This window comes from Diorhabda sublineata, chromosome X (assembly GCF_026230105.1).
Source record: "Diorhabda sublineata isolate icDioSubl1.1 chromosome X, icDioSubl1.1, whole genome shotgun sequence".
NCBI lineage: Eukaryota > Metazoa > Arthropoda > Insecta > Coleoptera > Chrysomelidae > Diorhabda > Diorhabda sublineata.
In genome coordinates this window covers 28,441,075-28,462,621 of record NC_079485.1, presented here as the reverse complement: position 1 = coordinate 28,462,621, position 21,547 = coordinate 28,441,075, and the positions used below count along the sequence as shown (strand labels likewise).

At 33.8% G+C, this 21,547-nt stretch overlaps 1 protein-coding gene across 21 annotated transcripts in view; it reads left to right on the top strand.

The window, feature by feature from the left end:
- LOC130451280 (plasma membrane calcium-transporting ATPase 2) overlaps window positions 1-21,547 on the top strand; it is a 161,460-nt gene that overhangs the window by 66,716 nt on the left and 73,197 nt on the right. For 3 of the 21 annotated variants that reach the window (XM_056790213.1, XM_056790207.1, XM_056790192.1), the window contains exon 1: window positions 19,926-20,081. The exons of 8 other annotated variants lie outside the window; for them this stretch is intronic. In XM_056790213.1, the coding sequence (XP_056646191.1) occupies window positions 20,079-20,081 (3 nt within the window). In that variant the 5' untranslated portion in view covers window positions 19,926-20,078. Of the gene's footprint in view, window positions 1-19,095; window positions 19,409-19,925; window positions 20,082-21,547 lie in introns of those variants that run through there. 10 more of the 21 variants (XM_056790205.1, XM_056790194.1, XM_056790195.1 and 7 more) reach the window with 8 other exon arrangements.

Genomic DNA, 21,547 nt, shown 5'->3' with positions numbered 1-21,547 from the left:
TTGCAAAAACTGCACTAGGCGGGATTATGTTATACAGTTCGGCAACCTTTCTTCCATGCTCTAAGAGCTGTTGAACTGCTCTCTTCTGTATTGAGTCGAGAATCCTCAGTGTATGGGAGCCGAGCTCCAAATGTACGAGCAATACTCTAAACATGGAGGAATCTGGGACTTGTAGAGGATTAGAATTTGGTGCGGAGTTTATAGCTTTTCGTCTTAAAGAGGGGGGTTCGAGTTTTTGTGAAGCTGCCTAAGCTAATTCGGCTACTTGACTATGTCAGGACATATTGCTTCCAACCTCATCACCCAACCGAAGAATTTGTGATGATGGTGATATTTTATGTCCAGACCGAACCAAATCCTGAACTGTAGTGCCAGCCTCTTTTGAAAAAATAACAGCCTGGGTCTTTGCTGCATTAAATTCAATAGATAAATTGCCGTTCTGGGCATCTGCAGGTGAACTTCAACTCCAACTGTCAAGTTGGAATTTTTGGAACCGTTGGTGATATTCATACTGAACACACTGTTTAAACTACCACTACACCAACACTCACAATTACATAATAGTTAAATAACACCACATACAGAAGAACTCATGGATCGTACGTTTTTTTGCAATGTAGCAACTAATTATAGAAAAATAATTTTTTGCCATGAAAACAGATTTTTAATCTGATTTTCATGTTATAGGTGATCTATTGATAAACATAGTTAGTCTTAGACTTTAGAAAAAAAAGTAGAATTATTGTTGAGGTGCACAACATTATTACATAGAGTTACCATTAACTACGTCTTAAAAAAATATATTTTTCACGGATAATCTATTTTAGATAAGATAACAAATTTTTAAAAAGTTACTATCTAAATTTGAACGAGCTGCTAAATTTCTATTTTTTACAAATTGAGTCACTCCATAACAGTGGAAAATCTTCATAATAATCCACCGACTATGGCCTTGTCGTCGTCATACAGTTTTATTGCTTACTATTTCTTTATACGTTAAAATCATCAGGTGCTAGATCAAAATCTAATGCAACTTCCCTTGATGATTATTTTTAACTGCTGTCCCAAGTTTGACAGTACTGCTTGGGGTTTATTCTCACATTTCCTTTCGAAAAAATCAATCCAACGCATTCTTTGCCTGCCCCAAAAAGACAGCTGTCATATCGGATCTAACATCCGTTCTTCCTTTCACCTGCGCACAAACCCAAAAACCCCTCATCATTCCATGAAACTTTCTCCCACTCTTCATGCGACCAATTTTTATGTTCTTTAGCTTACTACAACCTCTTAATTTTATTTTGACGTCTTAAAAAAGCCAAAAGGGTAGCTGTCTCAATCTGCTTTCATCCCTAGATTAATTGATCTGAGCTGCTATCTCTGGACCCATGAGTCGTCGATCACGTTTACTGATCGATACAATAAATACATCAGCGGTCGTGGTTTTTCGAGATCGCCCTGAACGTTTTCTATCGTCAAAGCACCTGGTGGATGGATATTTTTTCACGTTGTAGTCCAAATATACGTCTAGGTATTTTTAATTCGGTGGAAATGCTTCAGTTACTGTTGACTAGACTATGAAGATTTGCGATTAATACACCGAAAGTTACTTGGTTTTATCCATTTTAAAACTTGTAAGTTTAAATTTGCGAGAACAAAAACAATTCGTTTACGAACTTCACAAAAAGATGTCTGGGTCCAAAAAGTATAAATGACACCGCGTTCTTGCGTCTCACAGGGCTAACTGGGACTAAACTACAATCATAAACATCAAAGAAATAATTCATAGTTTTGAATAATAAACATATCAGCAGTTTGTAAGACACCGTTTCGACCTTCGCTTGACAATATCAAAGAGAAATTTAATGAATGGAATATGGGATGGGCAAAAACTTTTGAACGGTTCACAGGAATATTCTTGAATAATCTTCATGTTTTTATTTTAAATGGAAACGCCCTTGTAAAAGTAGTATTAAAAAGAAGATCCAATTTAAAGACAACAGACTATTAGGCTGGCTAAATGTATAAGAAATTTTTTATCAGTGTGAAGCCCATCAAAAGGTGCGAGAACTATGGTAAGGTTTTCATCATTTTGATATTTATGCACTATTTTTCCCACTACTGCCTAAAAATTTTTTTCTAACCTAATCCAGCCTCAAAACGAGTATGATTTATGACGCTTATTAGCAGGTGTCAAAAATCATATTAAGCGCGACTTTCAAATTTACCTTAATTTTAAACAAAAATTTTGGTGTTGTGCACAAAAATGAAATTTGTTCATTATTGACTAGTGGTTAATAATGAAAAAATTATTAACGTGTGGCTATAACACACTGAGAACATGGCTTCCATGACTAGTAGTGGAGAAACAAAGATTATAAATATGATAAATTTTGCGATAGGAATAAAAATGTTGAAATACGAATAATTCAGAACCAAACAAATTATCTCAGTGTATACAAACAAAAATTATGAGAATTATACTAGAACCTTGAAATACCTACCTTTTATATAAAGAAAAAATAAGAATGTGGTGAAAAAATTGAGGTTAACGTGTCGATGGACTTGGAGGAGCTCTTGAATAAATGATAATCAAACAACTGTTAGTAATTGATGAATGTACCTACATACCAGTTTGCCATTTGAATAATGAATAATAATAGATTTATAGAAATGAATCGTTCTATAATTATTAGTTTTTTGTACAACAATTTTATATGCAATTAAAAAAATTTCATTAATGGAACTTCTTTAAAATGAAGAATTATTTTACGAAATGGTTAACAAAGTTCGATTATAACACTAGAAGATAAAATCAGGGATCAAAGTATTGAGAAATATTCCTTTACAAACTCGGAAAATGCATAGAATATCGGATTTTTCAAGGTGTCAGCCACAAATCAGATAAAAGCAAATCTACTGAGTACCGTAGATGTTGCAACAGTTCGCACTGATAACTGATTTTTACGATGATTTTCAACCCCAGTTTGTCAATACTGACCTAACCTAATTTTTACACTATTGAATCAACTAATACTCTTGTCAAAAACTTTCTTTCAAACGGCCCATTTCTTCAAAACATTCCCTCGACTAGATATAGCCTCGGTCTTCGGAAAACTCCCGAAAAATTACTTAGTATTCCTTGATAATTTTCCTATCGCCATAAATGAAACTCGTTCTTGAACCCCATTCCATTTCCTCGTTGCTGCAGGTTTCTTACGGTTTTCCTGTAATGGTTGACGACAGGATATAATACAGCAGCAGCAGTACCCTCACATACAGCGATTTTTGAATTTTTTTTATCCTATTTCATATAAAAACGTCCCTATATCACCTAAAAAATTATCTCAACGGATCTCTATTTCGTTTATTGTTGTACTAGTATTGAAGTATTCCATTAGCGAAAAAACTGATACAATTACATCCTTGTCCAATTTCTGACGCCGAAGTATCATCGAATTCTCACCACTCATTATATTATTGTTTTGATTCGTACTTATGGTGGTAGCCACAGATCATTTTGTAACCCAAAACTACAGCTGAAAGATTTCTCATAGTACCTATGACATGCTGAGGGAATGTATCAATTCTCTTCCAGTTAATTTAAGACCTTGGTTAATCATATCCCATACTTCAATCGTTTGCGTCTAAAATATTGTCAAATAGTCAATGGATAACCAAATAGGCATTTGCTTTATTGAAATAGTGAATTCAACTTTTTGATTACTTATTTTTAATAGCTTCCTACCATATCGTAATTATTGAGAAAAAAATTGATATGGACAACTTAATACGCCCTATAAAACTAGCTATCAAAATGACTTTCGGTTGCCATTTTACAAAACGATGTAACCATATTGCTAAATTGGGACACCTTGTATTCATTATTATTGTACAGGGGTGTATATGTACATGTGATACTGGAAAACCCAGTGATTACAACTGATCCATTGATCCACTCCTTTTAAAAAGTCTAGAATGTTGGATGACTTTGATTTCCAGAAATCTTCGTCTTCTATTTCAAGCGCTCTCAGATGTAGAGCTCGGGAGTTCACACTTCGAGAGAATGTGGATAGAGATATCGTCCTCTGTGCAACGAAATCTGCACGCCACATTATCTTCTAGGTCTAGAGTCTTCCGGTGTTTGTTGAGGCGACAGTGCCCCGATAGAACTCCTGTTAGTATTCGTAGATTGTTCTCTCTTAGGTTTCTATATTCAGCAGATCTATTCAGGTTATAGTTTCTCAGAAAAGTCTTTGCCTTTCTCAACCCCTGTAGGTTGTCCCAATAATTGGTTTTACATCTATCTACCTTCTTTTCCAGTGTTCTGTAGCTGATACCACAGAAGGGTCCGTTATTCTCTTATTCTCTTGAAGAGTACGATTGCATTACTTTCTTTTCTTTCTATAAACAAACAAAAGTTCAAAGCAACAGGAAAAATATGAAATTCAAGTTTAATCGTTTTAATTGTGAAGCTTTGACGCTTGGAGATCGTTGGAGCTCCGGTGTAGGGTATTGCGGGAAGTAGTAGAAGACAAATATACGAGGTGTCCTAAAAGGGTATCGGGTATTTGTTTTCGCGCCACATTCGAAACGGAGCGAAGAAAGGGAGCGGGGAGGGGTTCGTGGCTTCGGCCATTTTGTGGAGTTTTAGTCACGATGGAACAGTACTCGGGGACGCATCGCGCATTTTGCGTACGAGCGTATTATAGTAATTCTTCAACGCCTATATCGTGCGGAATATCGTACACACCACGCGCCAAGTGACGATAGCATTAGGAAATGGATCAGGATGTTCGAGATACAGGTACGACAGTTAAAATTCAAAACTCTGATCGCCCTCGTTCAGTTCGCGATGAAGAAATAATTGAAGAAGTTGAGGCGTCAGTTCGTCGAAATCCATCTTTATCCATCCGAAAGCGATTTGATTTTAAAGGAAGATTTGCATTTAAAAGCCTATAAAATTCAATTGGTTCAAGAATTGGAGGATACGGACCATGCTAATCGACTGAATTTTGCGAACGAAATGATACAGCGATTAAAAAACTTTGAAAACATACTGTTCAGCGAAGAAGCAAATTTTCACCTGAATGGTCATGTTAATAAGCAGAATTTTCGGTACTGGGCAGTCGAGAATCCGAGATGAAAGCATGAACGACCCCTGCACAGCCAAAGGTCGTTGTTTGGGCCGCTATGTCTGCTAAAGGTATTATTGGTCCTTATTTTAATGAAGATCAACGAGGCCGAACACTCAATGTGAATAGTGACCGTTACTGCGATATGTTGCGAAATTTTTTGGTCCTAGATTGCAGGAGTTTGCAGGTTTCAACTCAAGAACGTGGTTCCAGCAAGATGGACTTGCCATACCTCGAATAACACGATAGAAGCTGTGAATGAATTATTCCCTAATAAAGTCATTTCGCAAAAGGGTAACATCAACTGACCTGAAGCCCCGACCTTAGCCCGCTTGACTATTTTGTATGGGGATACCTTAAAAGTAAAGCTTATCAAAATAATCCAACGAACCTAACCCAATTGAAGGAAAACATCAGGTCAGAAATGGCAGCAATATCAAGAGCTTTGTGTCGACGTGTTATCGCCAATCTTCGATCCCGTTTAGAAGAGTGCCAGCAACGTAATGGTTATCATTTGGATAACATCATCTTTTCCAAATAATTTTCTAATTCATATGGTAACAAAAAACAATAAAAGTTTTTATTGCTTATAAATATTTTTGGTTACTTGAACTTACAAATACCCGATACCCTTTCTAGACACCTTGTAGTAACAGCGCTGTTTATGAAACTTCCACGACGCATCCATGGTCCAACTTTCGCATCCGTACAAAAGAACAGGGAAGATGTAACAGCGAAGCATTCTGGTCCGGAGTTCCAGGCTGAGGTTGCGGTTTGCCAGAAGTGTCCTCATGTTGTTCAAAGTTTTCCGCGCTTGCTCAATTCTTGATCTTATTTTGAGTTTTGGGTCGCATTGCAGGTTGAAGAGCGTGCCCAGGTATTTTAGAGATGACACTAGTTCAATGATCTCTCTCCAGAGTCTTAGGGTTTCGTTTCTTTGTATTTTTGAGAATACGTCATGGATGTATTCATGGTTAGATAAAGGACAATTACCAGAACAAAAAGAGGTCGGTTCGAGTGAAAAGTCTTGATGTGTTTCTGGCGGAATTATGAAGGTCAATGTCGACGTATATAGTGGACAGCTGATGTGGATGTATGAGATTTTATTGGAAATATATCCAGGTTTAGTTAATTGGAAATGGGCTCTCTTGCAACAAGACTGTGTTCTTCAACATAGTGCAAAAGTTAGGCGGAATAAGAACGAAGAACTTGAACTCCTACGACATCCATCTGGACTTTGCACCGTTAGATAACTATTTATTCAAATCCATGGCGAAAGGAGATGTTGAAAATGCACTATGAATATTTTTGGCATCTTAGGCCAAAAAAATGGATTCACCAAGGTCTCAAACTTTGGGTCAAAAACCATAGAATACTTCGAATATCAAAGGCTCTATTTTTGTATGATTACTTACTAAGAAAAGTAAACATTAGAAATCAAAATTTATGGGACACCTTCTATTTTTTTTATCAACATATCTGGATCTTTTTAAAAAAATAAATATTGAATTTATCCGAAATTACAAACTTTTTTATACGAGGTAGTCCCAGCTCACACATCCGTTACTGCAATGACCAAAATGAAAGAATTGAAGTTTGAATTGTAACCTCATGCACTCTGTTCGCCAGATTTAGCCCCCTCGGATTATTTACTGTTGTAAAAATGACTCGGTAGTCGAAGATTTTCCAACAATGAAGAAGTGCTGTCGGCAGTTAATGGCTATTTTGAGAAGCTTGACGATTCTTATTATAAAAAGGGTATCAGACTGAATATCTCTGGGTGTATGGTGCCAAAAACGACATTACTTTGAAAAATATATATATTTTATTCCAAAGTTTTTGTTCTTTTCTATGGTGCCAGGTACTTTTGGGACCATCCTCGTATCATAGGTAGAAATAACAAGGACTGGTAGATTTTTCAAGGTAGAAAATTATATCAGGGTGTGTACATAGATATTCTGTTAGGAAATATAATACTGAAGTGTGATCTGTTTAGTTATGTTTACATTGTAAATTACAGTTATAGATACAGCTTCTGATAAAATATTGTAAAACATTATCTTATTATCTCGTACAATTCTCCTTGAATAAAATAATCTAAAATTGGATATGAGATTTTCAAGAAATGAACAACAATTATGTAATCATCGATTGGAAGGAATATCTAAATTTAGTTATTCTCCATTGAATATCCATTCATCGATTCGTTTCACAAATTTATTCATTCCACCAAATATCATTATAATAAGAAATGTAGATAATTGAAACTGTCACATTTCCGGAGGCTTTTTGCTGATAGAGAACCTTGATTTATTTTTTTAATAACTTATGTTAATACTGTACTTAGCCATTTGTCACGTGATACTGGTCAAATTAACGTAACTTTAGAAGAAAGTATTTGGGGGTTGTTTAAATGGAGTGCAAAATCGAACATTTTCGGCATATTTTACTTCTTTATTTTCGTAAAGGAAAGAAAGCTGTTTCGGCTCACAAAGAAATATGTGAAGTTTATGTGCTGATTACTTAACAGAGCGCACGTGTCAAAATTGGTATAAAAAATTCCATTCTGGAAAATTTTCCCTCAAAGATGAGTAGCGTTCTGGAGTTGATAATGACCAAATCAAAGTTATAATTGAAGAGGATCGTGATATAACTGTTGCGAAGATGCTACATGTATCGCACACAACAATTGAAAAACAAATAAAATGTCTTTGAGTAGCTAGGAAGCTTGATATTTGGGTACCTCACGAATTGAAAGAAATTCATTTAACACAAAGAATCTATATTTGCGATATGCACCGTAAACGAAATGAAAACGACCCTTTCTTGAAAATAATTATCACTAATGATAAAAAATAGGTCCTGTACAGTAACATAATTCGAAAACGATCATGGAGCAAGCACGATGAACCAGCACAAACCACGTCGAAAGTTGAAAAATAACAAAAAAAGCTCGTGGTGTCAGTTTGCTAGTTTTTGAGCTGCTTCCAAGGATCCAAACGATCAATTCTGATGTTACTGTCAACAATTAATGTAACTGGATGAAGCTATCAAAAAAAATGGTCAGAATTTTCAAACCGGAAAGGTTTAGTGTTCCACCATGATAATGACAACTCACCACTGAGGAGAAGTATGGGAAAAAGATGGAGTGATAATCTTACCATCAATTGAGGCAATAGGCATGCTGCGAAGAATAAACTGGCAATCTGCCTAATATGGAGTAGGAAGAAGAAGAAGAAGACCATGATAATGCAAGGCCTCATATATTTGGGAATCTATTGAAGCTTGAATTTTGTAGAATGAGGAAATTTCACAAATGACGATGACCTTCAACCGCACCAGGTTCAGTTTTTTGCAGAAAAGGACCAGAAATTTTATGAGCCCGTGAATCATGAAAGAAAGATGGAAAAAGGTCATTGAGGAAAATGGGAAATATATAATTGATTAAAAACTATTCTTTGTTAAAAAAAGTGTTTTATCTTATACTACAAAACCGAAATTACGTTATCGACAACCCATAATAATACAATCCTTGAAATAAGGTTGTTTCTACATACATTTTTTTTAAATTGTATATGAAACGCCCTATTACCTATGCATACTCTGGAGTAAAACAAAGAATGTATAGAAAAAATTTAATGAAAAGTCAAGCAATAAAAGACCTTTTATTAGTGAAATCAATAGATAACTTGATTGATTCAAATACTTGTTCGCTATTATACACGATCTTAGTGCTAATTTGAAAAAGGATAATTATACTACCCTTCACGCCATGGAATAACCAATTAATCATAACTTTCTATGGGCCATTTTCATTTTAAAAGATTTTGCTTTTCTTCAATTTTGAATTTGGTACAATCTTTTGGTGGAATAATTTTGTAGCATTCAATATGACGAATTCTTGTAGTACAACTAAAGATTGCATGACATCAGCAACCGTTGATTAATGCTAATTTTTCTACGAACTGTGTATTAAGCAGTACCATAAAATAGTTGATTCATAATGATGCTTGTTTTCTATTTCATTGAAATATCTCGATGTAAATGATTCAGGTTAAATTTCTTCATATTCTAATAAAGTACAAAATATTTCTTAGCCACACAACTTTCAATTAACGGATAAATATTTTTCATCCTAATTGGTTTGGATCCTAATTAATCATTATATATTAATAATTGGATATGGCTTTACTGTTTTCAAAAGATTCTTGATTGAGATCAATACATTTGCATGCGTTTGAACCAATTCCCGAAGCATATTTTCAAATTCGATTGAAGTACCTCCAAAACATGTGATTTGAACGCATTAACCGCTTCTTCATGTGGAGAAAAACGTTGACCTCGCAATTTATTTTTAATTGCGGAAATAGGAAGTAATCATTAGGTGCCAAACAAGGATTGTGTGGTGGATGACTCATCAATTTGATGTTTTGATTGTTCGAAAACGTTTTTGATTGAACTGATGTGTGAGAGATCGAATTGTCGTATTCGTCATCTGCGTTTGTTTTCCATCATTGTTTGGATAACTTTTGGAGAATAAATGCTAGTGTACTATTCAGAATTGACAGTTCTACGTTGCTGTATTGGAACCGTGGTGACATTCCGAAAAAACCGACGACCATTTGCTTCGAAGTGATTCGTGTGTGAACAACTTTTGTTGGATCTGGCTCGTCTTCAAAGACTAATACAGTCGTTTGTTAATTAGTTTGGGGTTCTTATGTCTAGATCCATGATTCGTCGCCTGTCATGATCTTATAGACGTCTTTTGAAGCACCGCTATTGACAAATTACCACTACCACTACACCAACACTCACAATTGCACTCTCTGGTTTTACCTCCACTTTCTGGTGATAACTTGGTTATATAAACGCGCGTCAGACAGTGTAATTGTGAGTGTAGGTGTAGGGGTGGGTAGTATAAAAAGTATGTTCAGTCTGAATTTCACCAATGGTTCCAGCAATTCTAGCTTACATCCATTCTATAGAGTATTTCTGATCAATTATTGCTCCAAATCGTCAATTTTTTCTTCACCACCTTGTAATACAGATTGTGTAGAGAGGGTATGGCTAATATACGTTCTCCGTAACTGCTGCCCTTGTATCCCCTATCCGATCCAAGTGCATTATTTCAATTAAACTTCGCGGTCCAAACATAAACCCCTTTATGTTAAATTCTGGCTCTTCTTCACATAAACGTGAGCCCGCATATTGCTTCACAGTGACACCACACGTATGTGGCTGTTCAGCTTACCGTGTGTCCATCAAATTTGATACTTTATGCCCTTTATTCAGTTTTTAAGGAAAGGCTCTGTGTCTATCATAAGTAATAATTTATAAAGTTTTTAAATATTTTAGGAAATTACACAGAAAATCTAATTTACATAAATATCTATTATAAAAATATCTTTATGTCATTCATTATGTCATAAATAGATAATATAAATATAAATAAATATAATCCCAAATGCAAACAATAATGATTTTGGTAATTGATCGATATACTATCATGGTTTCCAATTCCTCTCGTCCCACAGAACACAGAGCCATGCATAGTAAGATAATAATAATAAGAGGAAAAAATCGACTCGGCGACATGTATGTTTCTTAAGTAAAATCGTAAATTTGATAGTATTAGCTTCAAAATGATATAACACATTGTAATGTTTCTTGCTATTACAGTCCTACAATGATCGGTAACTACCCTTTTTATGTTTTTTTTTACAATAGTGGTAATTAGAGGTTACTGACCCTTATAAAATGTTATCTACACCACTATCAATTAGCAATCAAACGTCAACCGAACACATCTCTGTTAACAACAAATAAAAATTTTACTTGAAAATGGACTCAGCAAGTGATAACGCTGCGAGAAGGGCAGAATCAGCAAAGAAGTGGCCAGTGCGCTGAACATGAGTCAGTCTGTTGTTTCCAGAGTCTTATAACTTTCATCGAAGACGCGATTCCGGAAGAAAAAATCCAACAAGAGCTCATGGAAAAGCAAGAAGTGGGTTTAAGTGGCTGGTCAAAAGAAGACTAAAGGCAGCTAATATTGGGCGCAAAAGATCCCAAATCAACCCCAATCCATTGAGCAGCACGTCTACGATTTGCCAGAGAACAGAAAAATCAAAATATCAAGAACCAGGTATGGGGAATGTTTGATAAAAAAGTGTGTTGGTAATACTTTTCGATACTCACATAAAATACAGGGTGATTCATTTGAAAAAACCGAAAAAAAATATCAACGAAATGAATAATTTTCTAGAATTTTTTACTACTATTCGAATGCTTTGGCAGATGTTCATTATTGAATAATTTCTCGTACATTGTACAGGGTATTGAACTTTTTATTGATTTTTATGAGGAATTGGTTATAACTTTTCAAATACCCCGTAGAACACATCACAATCTTATATTATTGTAATAGAACAGTCAAGCTGATTCCAAATACCTATGCAATGAAATATAGGATGTTCTATTTAATAAAATATAATTTTGATATGGCGCAATACTTTGGAACACCCTTGGAAATAATTTTAAAATGTGAAGATGGCTATAATCCCTCAAATTTTCAAATTGATATCTCAAAGGACAAAGGAGGTACTGACCAATCACCCTGTATTATTTTTGGATGTAGTAATTTTGTTTTAAGGGTAGTAAAATTATCAAAATCTGAAAAATATAAAAATGTTGGTTTTTATGTCTTAAAATAGTTTATTGTGTACGTGTAAGTTGATAGTCTGGGAGCCAGGTGAAAATTCGCTTATTATATCCTTTCGAAAGGTGAAATGCATCAGAGAGTTATGTAATAAAGCCTAATGAACGTCATCTGCGGCTCGGTGGGTGGGATAAGAGGCAGTAGACACCTACGACAAAAAAAGAAATTCAGTCATTTCCTTCCAGCCGAAAATTTGTTTGCTAACTGTTAATATACTGCTGTGATAAATAAAAAAATCAGTTAGCAGTAAGTCGAGGTAAACTTGGTCAGCTGATTCAGCAGATGTTTCCGTTTAACTCCTACGTAATAATTTCCAAAGTATCAACTGACGGTTTTTCCACCGAGATGATATAGCCAGCTGACCGTTTTTCTGATACATTCTACTAATTATCTCTTGAGAGGAACTTTCTGTTGCTGGCTCCCGGACTATAACTAGGATGAGTAATTAAATAAAAAAAATCTAAAGGAAAACGGTTCCTGTAGAATAGAGTGTTTATTACATAATTCATTCAGAATGAGTTGTATAAGCAAACTGTGGTTATTTTTATCAAGGAGAACATTTTATTTGTGAAAAAATAAATGAGTTGTACCTACTCAAATATCTAGGTAAGTATATGAATGTAAGATAATTAAACAAGGTCAGCGTTATTATCTTAATAGCTTGAGCATATATATCTGGAAATTAAAACTCCATAAACGATTTAAATTATTTTTATTAAATTCGAAATAACTACTATCAAGAAAAGATAAAATAAAGTTGAATATTTTAATTTGAATTATGCGACTGATATGATTAACTGTCTTCCAAAAGGGTTCCACGGAAGTTGTATTTCTAGATCTAAAAATGAAATTCTAATTTATTGATACCTAAATAGAATGAGTATTTCAAAAATTACATTCTCTGGATCATTGAGTAACTACTAAAATGTTATTTATTAAAAAAATTCTCCGTCTTTTTCCCATAATATATTCCTTCCTCGACAACTTTCCATATCCTGGCTTTATATTATCACTCCACCTCTTTCGTGGTCGTCTTCTAGTCCGTGTTATAATTGAAGATTTATCTTTCGCTATTTTTACCAGTCTATCAATTGTCATTCGACTTCTACGAGGATGGTCCCAGAAGTACCTGTCCCAACAAAGAAAAATTCTGGAAAAAACTTTTTTTTAACGTAATCTCCTTTTAGCTTCATAAACTTTTCGTAGCGATGTTCAATAATCGATTCTCTTTTTATAAGAAGAATAGTCAAAATCATCAAAATAGTCATCAACCACCGACATCGTCTCTTCATTGTTGGAAAATCTTTGTCCACAAAGCTATTTTTTCTAGTCTAGGAACAGAAAATAACCCGAGGGGGCTAAATCTGGCGAATAGGGAGCATGAGGTAACAATTAAAACCTTAATTTTGGCCATTGCCATAACGGATGTGTGAATTAGTGCATTGTCTTTAGCCAAATGCGGCCGTTCTACTACTACTACTAGTCGTTCATACTTTCTCATTTTTCAAGATAGTTAATGAAAATTTTTCCCCACGTATCCCAAAGAATCGACCCCATGACCTTGCCAGCAGATGGAACGGTCTTTGCCTTCTTTGGAGCCGGTTCACCTTTCATCCATGGTTATGAAACGACGCAAAAATTTTAATATTAATAACGTACAAGCAGTCTCACCCACAGTAGAATCTAGTTCAGCTTTTATATTGGTTGAGCTAAGGCTTTCCAAATAAAAGTATCATATCACATAATGACGAACAATTTTTTCCATTTTCACAAATTCACTGAAGATGTTCACTATTGATGGCTGCCAAACAAATACTAAACAACGTAGAGTCTTCAAACTTGAAGCATATGCGTATTTTTCAAGCAACTACTGTCATCTCTAGGCAAGGCCAGTTACTTGACCAAGTCAATGAAAATTATCCCAAAAAACCGACACAATGTATTGTCTGCGGGTTAGGTTAGGTTACTATGAGCAGAGATCCCAAACAGATTCCATTTGAAAGGAGAGCCCGTGCTAAAGCACGAATAGCACAAAAGTAGTGATAGCTACAATATTTTGGGACTGTAAGGAATCAAATACAACCGTGAAAGTGGCCTTTTACTCTTATTTACTTAGTCAGTTGAGTCAAAAAGTAGCCGCTTAGATAAATGGATTTTTGCATTTGGTGTACCGTCTTCTTCATACATGAGTCCTAGAAGTTTGCCGCCGCACCGCGTTGATAGCTTAGAACCTCTTCTTGCAACTCTTCGCCGGTTGTGATATGAGTTTCTCTAACTCTCTAATCACTATGGGAGACGTTATTCCATCCAAATCTGTACGTCCGTCTTTGAATTTTCTGCACACACTCAAACACTTTTCCCAATACACCTCATACAGTTGGGGATTAATGTCCACCAGAGGAACACACAAAAAGCGAATCATGGAGTGTAATTTGCACCTGGTGTGATCAAATTGTAGCTCCATCTACCAAGATAAGAATTAACGTTGTAGGCAGGAACTAGAAGAAGGATACACGCCAGTTTCGCTAAATACCTCTTAATAACGTTCCCAGCGTCCTCAGCTCCTTGGGAATTTCATTTTATGGACAACACTCATAATTTCCTATTTTTTCTTCTCATTTTTTAGTATAATCAAATTCTGTTGCAATTAATCGATTTTATTTGCTATGATTATTAAATCTAACCATTAGCTACACTTGGGATTAACTTATCATTAAAATTAACACATTTTAAAGTGAAAAAATATCCTCTTCCATTACATTGTATAATCTGTTTCTTAATTGTATAGTACCTTAAAATCGGTAATATTGAAAGTAGAATATAGAAAAACATGAGAAAGATAATGAGTTGATCTTAATTAACACAATTAGAGAAAAATAATGTAAACAGTTTGATTTCCATGAAAAGTTTTGTCGTTCGCGGTCTGAGTTGGAAAACTTCTCCAAATTTTGATAGTTATTTATTAACTCTGGTTAATTTTAATAGATCGTATATTCGATAAAGTAGAATCAGTTTAATCAGTTTAAATAGAATCAGATATTAACAATAGAAATTAATTTTCTTATACTTGATAATTATTTTTTAGTATTCAGCATGAAAAATATTTAATGCTTTTACCAGAAGTTAGATGAATCATAGGGAATTCGGACGTCGAGCTGTAAATATCATTTTCATTGTAACTGTGCAAGGGATATGTCGATATACAACGATAAATATCACGTCTATTGATTTGTTCAAAGGATTCATTAATTATTCATGGATAAATATAATAATGTCATTAAGTAGTTCTACATTTCATACAGCCTATTAATTAATAGAAACTAGAAAAGTTATAAACTTAATTACCCTTTCTAATCTATACGGTTATTTGGAACTTTTCTGGCAAACAAAAACTGGTGTACCATTTAGAAATAACCGTTCTACGTTGCTCTAATGGAACCGTGGCGATATGTCTAATTATTTCGAAAAAACAGGCGACCATTTGCTTCGAAGTGCTTCATGCGTGAGCAGCTTTTTTGGGTTTTGCTCGTCTTGAAAGACCCATAGATTGTTCTTTATTTTCGGTTTCATATGCATAGATCCATGATTCATCGACTGAATTTTTTCATCCACCAATTTCTTTCCACCAATCGACGCGAGCTCTTTTTTCAGCGATTGTCAAATTATGCGGTATCCAATGCGAACAAATCAATTTGACAGCAATATTGAATGTATGCGAGTGGAACTACTGCCCAAGTACGCCTCAATTTCATGGTTTGTCACATGACGATCTTGCAATATCAATTTACGCACATCTTCGATGTTTTCTGGTACAACAGCAAATTTTTAACGACCTTTACGAAATTCATGCATTTGAGCTTCTAAAAGGCCTTCAAATAAGATATCCTCTATCATAGATGGATAAGATATTTTCTAACAATGTAATACAATAAATAACTACGCAACGGAAACAATAAGAACAAAACAACAATACAAACCAAGAAAAATCTAGAAACAATTAAGAAAAATAATATAATATATATAACATACAAACAAGGAAAGACAAGGGGATTTGCTAAGCTAGCACATAACAGAATATGGATAGAAATTTCGTCCTCTACGTCTGAACGTTGCATCTTCTTCTAAACCTAGTGTCTTGTGTTCACAACGATAAATATCACGTCTATTGATTATTATATAAGTAGAAAATCCAAATTTATATATCTAGAAACTTGATGACCTTTCTTAATCTACGAGGATTACGATTTTTTGCATTTTTTTATTATGAGACTGCTTAGAAAATGCTTAAAACTTTTATTTTATTTGGTACTATAGTACATTTCTTGTATTCTGGACACTATGAAAATCTACTAATTAAATAAATGCGAGTGCTAGACTAGCTAGACTTCAATATTGTGCCCAAACTCCTGTTTTTGAAATCGATTTAAGGGAGGTAGATTTGTTTTTATGGAGCGAAGACCAATTACAAAAAAATTCTAAGCTTTTCCTATAATGGAAAAATTGAATAACACCCACCGTCAATCGATTCAAAAGGTAATTTTATTCTAGGAAACAAGTTTTCTGCAAATATTTCCACAAAAATGAACAGATTTGTTTCTATACACAAAAATCAATACATACTCTAAATAAAATTTAAGGGAAACATTTTCTGGAACAAAATATTGGAAGTATGATAAATTGGGTGTTTTTCCTTAAAGTGATTTGTTTGATTTTCAAATAATCCAGTCAAAAAATCATTCATAACTAGATTTTATCAAATTGAACTGAAAAATTGAGAATCTTCCAGGTGGAAGAATTTGTTAAGGGTTAACATGAAAGGAGACGACGATTGCATACAATTTCTTGCAAGGTAAATTGTTATAACAAATCTCGGACATTATGAGTCATTATGCAAACCTCTAGCAATAGCATCATACCTACCACCAACCAAAACTCACCCTTTTGTCTTTTGTGTTAATTCCAAAGTAACAGCACATTAAAAATCAAGAATTCCTGTGCATGCTTGTGATTGAGATATACTGCATCTTGCATTGGATAAGGAATAATACATACGATGTCTGGCTATTAAATAACGAGACTCGTTTCGAAAACGTGTTTTATTATAAAAATTATTCTACATTATAATGCTCCCCTTCAATATCGAAGTAGTGCTAGAAGTCTTCTTTGGTGAGTGCCTTTAGGAGCTTTGCCGTTTTATGCTTTACCGCTTCCATCGACTCAAATCGGGTCTCTTTCAAAGCAGATTTTTTTCTAACCTATCTAGGAAATCTGAGCAGATCCGTTGATGCAAGAGCTTTTGGTCAGGACAAAAATTAATATTAAGGGTGAACCCCTTATCGGAAGGAAAAGACGAACTAGCAGCAGAGTTCTAGTTACAGCATCTCAACGCAGACGTTCAGATCCGTTCTTAAATTGTAGTTCCCTTCTATGTGTGGTAACTGAAGAATACATCATTGGTAGAAGTGACAGGTCACCCACGTCTGATCACAGATGTAACACAAGAATAGGACCACTTGAAAATTCTAAAACTTTATGCAGATTTGAGCGATGAGAAGAACCAGAAGCTACTTTTATTTGTGTGTTCACCTGTGTCCATGGTTTCCCTCTTTTAAAAGAGAGGTTCTATTCAATGAAGACCCCTATTTATAACTTTTCAACTTTCAGTGCTTATAACTGATCTATTAATTACACTCCTTTCAAAAATTTAACGATATGGAATGACTTTAACTGTCAAAAATCTTTATCTTGTATATTATAGACTCCCAGGTGTAATGCTCTGAAGTTTCGAGAGAATATGGAAAGAGATTTTGTCCCCTACATCTTTATTTTGCATTCTCTACTAAACCTCTTCTGGTGTCGAGGTCCAAATGTGCGAGCAATACTCCAAAGATAGACAAATCTGGTGCAGAGTATATATCTTTTCGGTCTTAAAGAGGGCTCCAAAGTTTGGTGAAGCTGCCTTAGCTAATTGGGCCACGTGACTATGGCAAAACATATTGCTCCCTGTCTTAACACCCAACAAGCGATGGTGATATTTTATGTCCAGACAGGGTCAAATCCTGAGCCGCAGTGGCAGACTCCTTCCAGTGCCTGTTTCATTATAATGAAGGTTGGCAATCATCTTCAGTAACCAATCTCGAAGGTTTTTCAACCACGAAAATCTTTTTCTACCCAGACTCCCTTTGCAAAAACAGCAGCCTGGATCTTTGCTGGATCAAATTCAATCGAATTGCTTTTATCTCACTTCAGAATGTTTTAAAAATTGGTGATGTGTGATTATTATTTTCTATACTAGAACTGTGGTTCTTCTTGAGAATGTATGTACTATTAATATTTGTGTCTGTGGTTTTTCTCTTCTTTACACTTTTGAGCACACTCCAAGGCAATTTTCTAAAGTTGTAGACTTGTACGCTACTACCCCCACTTGCAACTGCGAGCCTTTGGGGATGCTAATATCGACGCTCTTCAGAGGGGATATAATTCAATATTCGTCGAGGCATTAGACAGGAATGTTGTTGTTTTCTCCTTAAAAGAACAGCAGAATATATTTTCGAAATTATTTCAGAGGTAAATAGTAGGGATCTAGGGACTAACTTTAATATATTTTCCGAACTCTCGAATACTTATGTATTATTCATCGTCTGGGACTGAAATAATGGTCAAATAAAATATTAAAAAATATAATTAACAAATTATTGTAAGTAAAAATTTCGTAAATCATTTTAATACATTTATACATCTTTCTTATATTATATTTAACCATTATTTCAGTCTCAGACGATGAATACATAAGTATTCGAAAGCTCGGAAAATATATTAAAGTTAGTTCATTTTGGCGTTTCATTACCACGTTCCCAATAGTAAAATAAGAAACTATAAGAAATATAGGAAATAAGAATATATATATATATATATATATATATATATATATATATATATATATATATATATTTGGTTGAGTTTTAGTAATTACGAATTGAAGATGGCTAAAACTCGTGACATCAAGGTTGGAAAACAGATATAAATTTGATATGCTCGAGGGAGCCAAGTGTAAATAATTTAGGTAATTTTGTTTGAAATAAGTATTTAAAAGTAAGACTGTTATTGCAGTACTTATCGCGTTAAGTATTATTTAATTACCTATATGTATATAAAATCTCGTAATCTCGTTCGTGATAAGTACTTAACATGTTTTAGAAAAATATGTAATTACAATTGACGTAAGATAGATTTGTATCTGCAGAGAGCAACTAACGTCTTGTGATAAGAAATAACGTCAACACCATCAATGATAAAACCCAAATCATAGCTGCAGCAAGTTCAGTTGTTCACACTGTAAGTGAACTCGCTCGCTCACTGACTGTTTACTGTTATCGACCGGACGCCGGTAACTAGCAAGACGTGCGGCCAGCAGGCGCGACTGCAGCAGGCTCTCAATTCTCGGTTCTCGCTCTCCTCTCCTGTGTTGATTTCGTTCGGTTCGGAGTAGTTCCCGTTTATCGTAGACTGTGCTTTTTATTCTGCTTACACATTTTTTTTTTTATTTCACTGAACCGAAAAGGTAGGTACCTATATTAACTTGTTTATATTCAATAGTTGCGTACATTATTATATTTCAAATATTACATAAACATACAAATAAACCATAGATTATTAAAAAAATAATATAAATAATTTAATGAGTTATCAAAAGATAAAATTTAATACATTACACCATTTATATCCATTTAATATGTTTTATCGGAATTAAATTCGACTTAATCAATATTTTTATATATAGTTTACTTGTTAATATTTTTTCCAAACAAATTCTCTGCATTACATTGTTACAAATATCTATTTTTGGAATTGCTATTGCTCTCATAAGGGTATAGACATAATTATATACAACAATTTAAAATTCAGAAGGCAGTTCACCTCAACCTCAAATTCATTACTCAAGTTTCTTAACGATATTATAAAGAACTAGTTGGAAATTTACAAAAACACATTTTATATTTGAAATTGTTAAACATGTGTAGAATGAAGTTAATTAAAAACTAATTTGTATTTCTTTTGTTTGTTTTTTCTTTTAACTCGATTTAGTTTGATTGAATTTACTTATCAAAGAATTGGTAGACGAAACCAAAAATGAAAGTTTGTTCAAAGATAAAAGATCATCGATGTGATAAATTAATTAATTTTTAATTGAAATAAGTTCCGAAGTACAAAAAATCAAAAGGTTATTTTGAATGGTAAGCTTTTTTAAAACACGTAAAGTGTGCCACGAGATAATCCATATTTTAGAATCAGTTTAACCATTCGATTGCAATGATCACTAATCTAAAAACCTTAACAAATAATCAAGATTTTTAGAAAGTACTTACTCTAACCTAGTAATATTGCTTTAAATTTAAATTAATTGAAACTTCCATTTTTAATATTGAAAAATTTCATTTTTGATGTTGTAATTTCTTAAAATTAGTTTAGTTTTACAAAACAGCGTCCAGTTGTTTACAAAAAAAGAACTATGTGAGTGATAATTAACAAATTTTGGGAAAAAACCTACAAAAATTATGAATTTTCATTTATTTCTTTTCTAACAAACAATAGTAACTACCAGTTTTTTAACAGTGACTGTTCAAGTACAGGTAAAAGTAAAAAAGAAACTTTCGTTTATCTTTTTTATATAAATTTTTTTATGAAGAACACAGTATTTGATTATAAAAGCTAAATCGACTGATGGTGCTTTTGTGGACTTGAAATGTAGTAATTTAAATTTTAGCAATTTGTTTATACTACTACAGTATATTTCTGGATATTTTTCTCTTTAAGGAAGTCTTCCACTATTTCCCTCCGCCGTTTTTTTGGTTTACCTCTTTTCTCTTACCCTCTGGTATCTTCCAAACAACTCGTTTGTCTGCCATTGTCTTTATAAACGCGCTGATCTTTGACCAATTGAAAAGTGTTTTCTTCTTAGTATTTTTCTCTCCTAGATTTCCTGTTACTGTTGTATTCGTCATTACCAGGGCGTATGTCAGGGTGTGTCACAAAATGGATTATAAATTTGAACTTTCATAGATCTGGATATCGATGTTTTAAGACTGCCTGTACAGCTGTCACTTTTGGCTGTTCTTTTGATATATTTTGGAAAAATAGTGGACACAATAAGTTGAAGTCCAATAGCCTCTATTTGAGTCTTCTTGTCGGTGTCGTAGAACTGGATGACATCATCCAAGAAATAGAATTTGATATATACAATTTCCGATGTAAAAATAACAATTTTTATAGATGTGTCCACTACGGATTTATATAGAGTGAATAGTATTCATTGAAATTATCTGTATATGACATTTATGATTTATTATATTTGTCATTTTCCATATTATGATGAAATTCGCTATAAATACACATAAAATAAATAAATGACTAATCATGAGTAGGTTTACGCGAAGCATTCTAATCTTTCCTGGAGCCATTGATAATCACTATAATTTTCATTTACATGGTTTTTATTAAAATTCGTTTTACATAAAGTGTCTCAAATTATATTTAAAAGAAAAACAAAAACAGTAACCTTGTCAAATTCATAAAGTTACGTCATAATTTCAACTATTCATAGCTAGTTTATCTGAGAAACAGATTCTCATTATTTTTTATAGAGAAAACGGTTTGCAAGATTTTTATGATTTTTGATGTGTTGGAGGGTTTAAACGTCCGG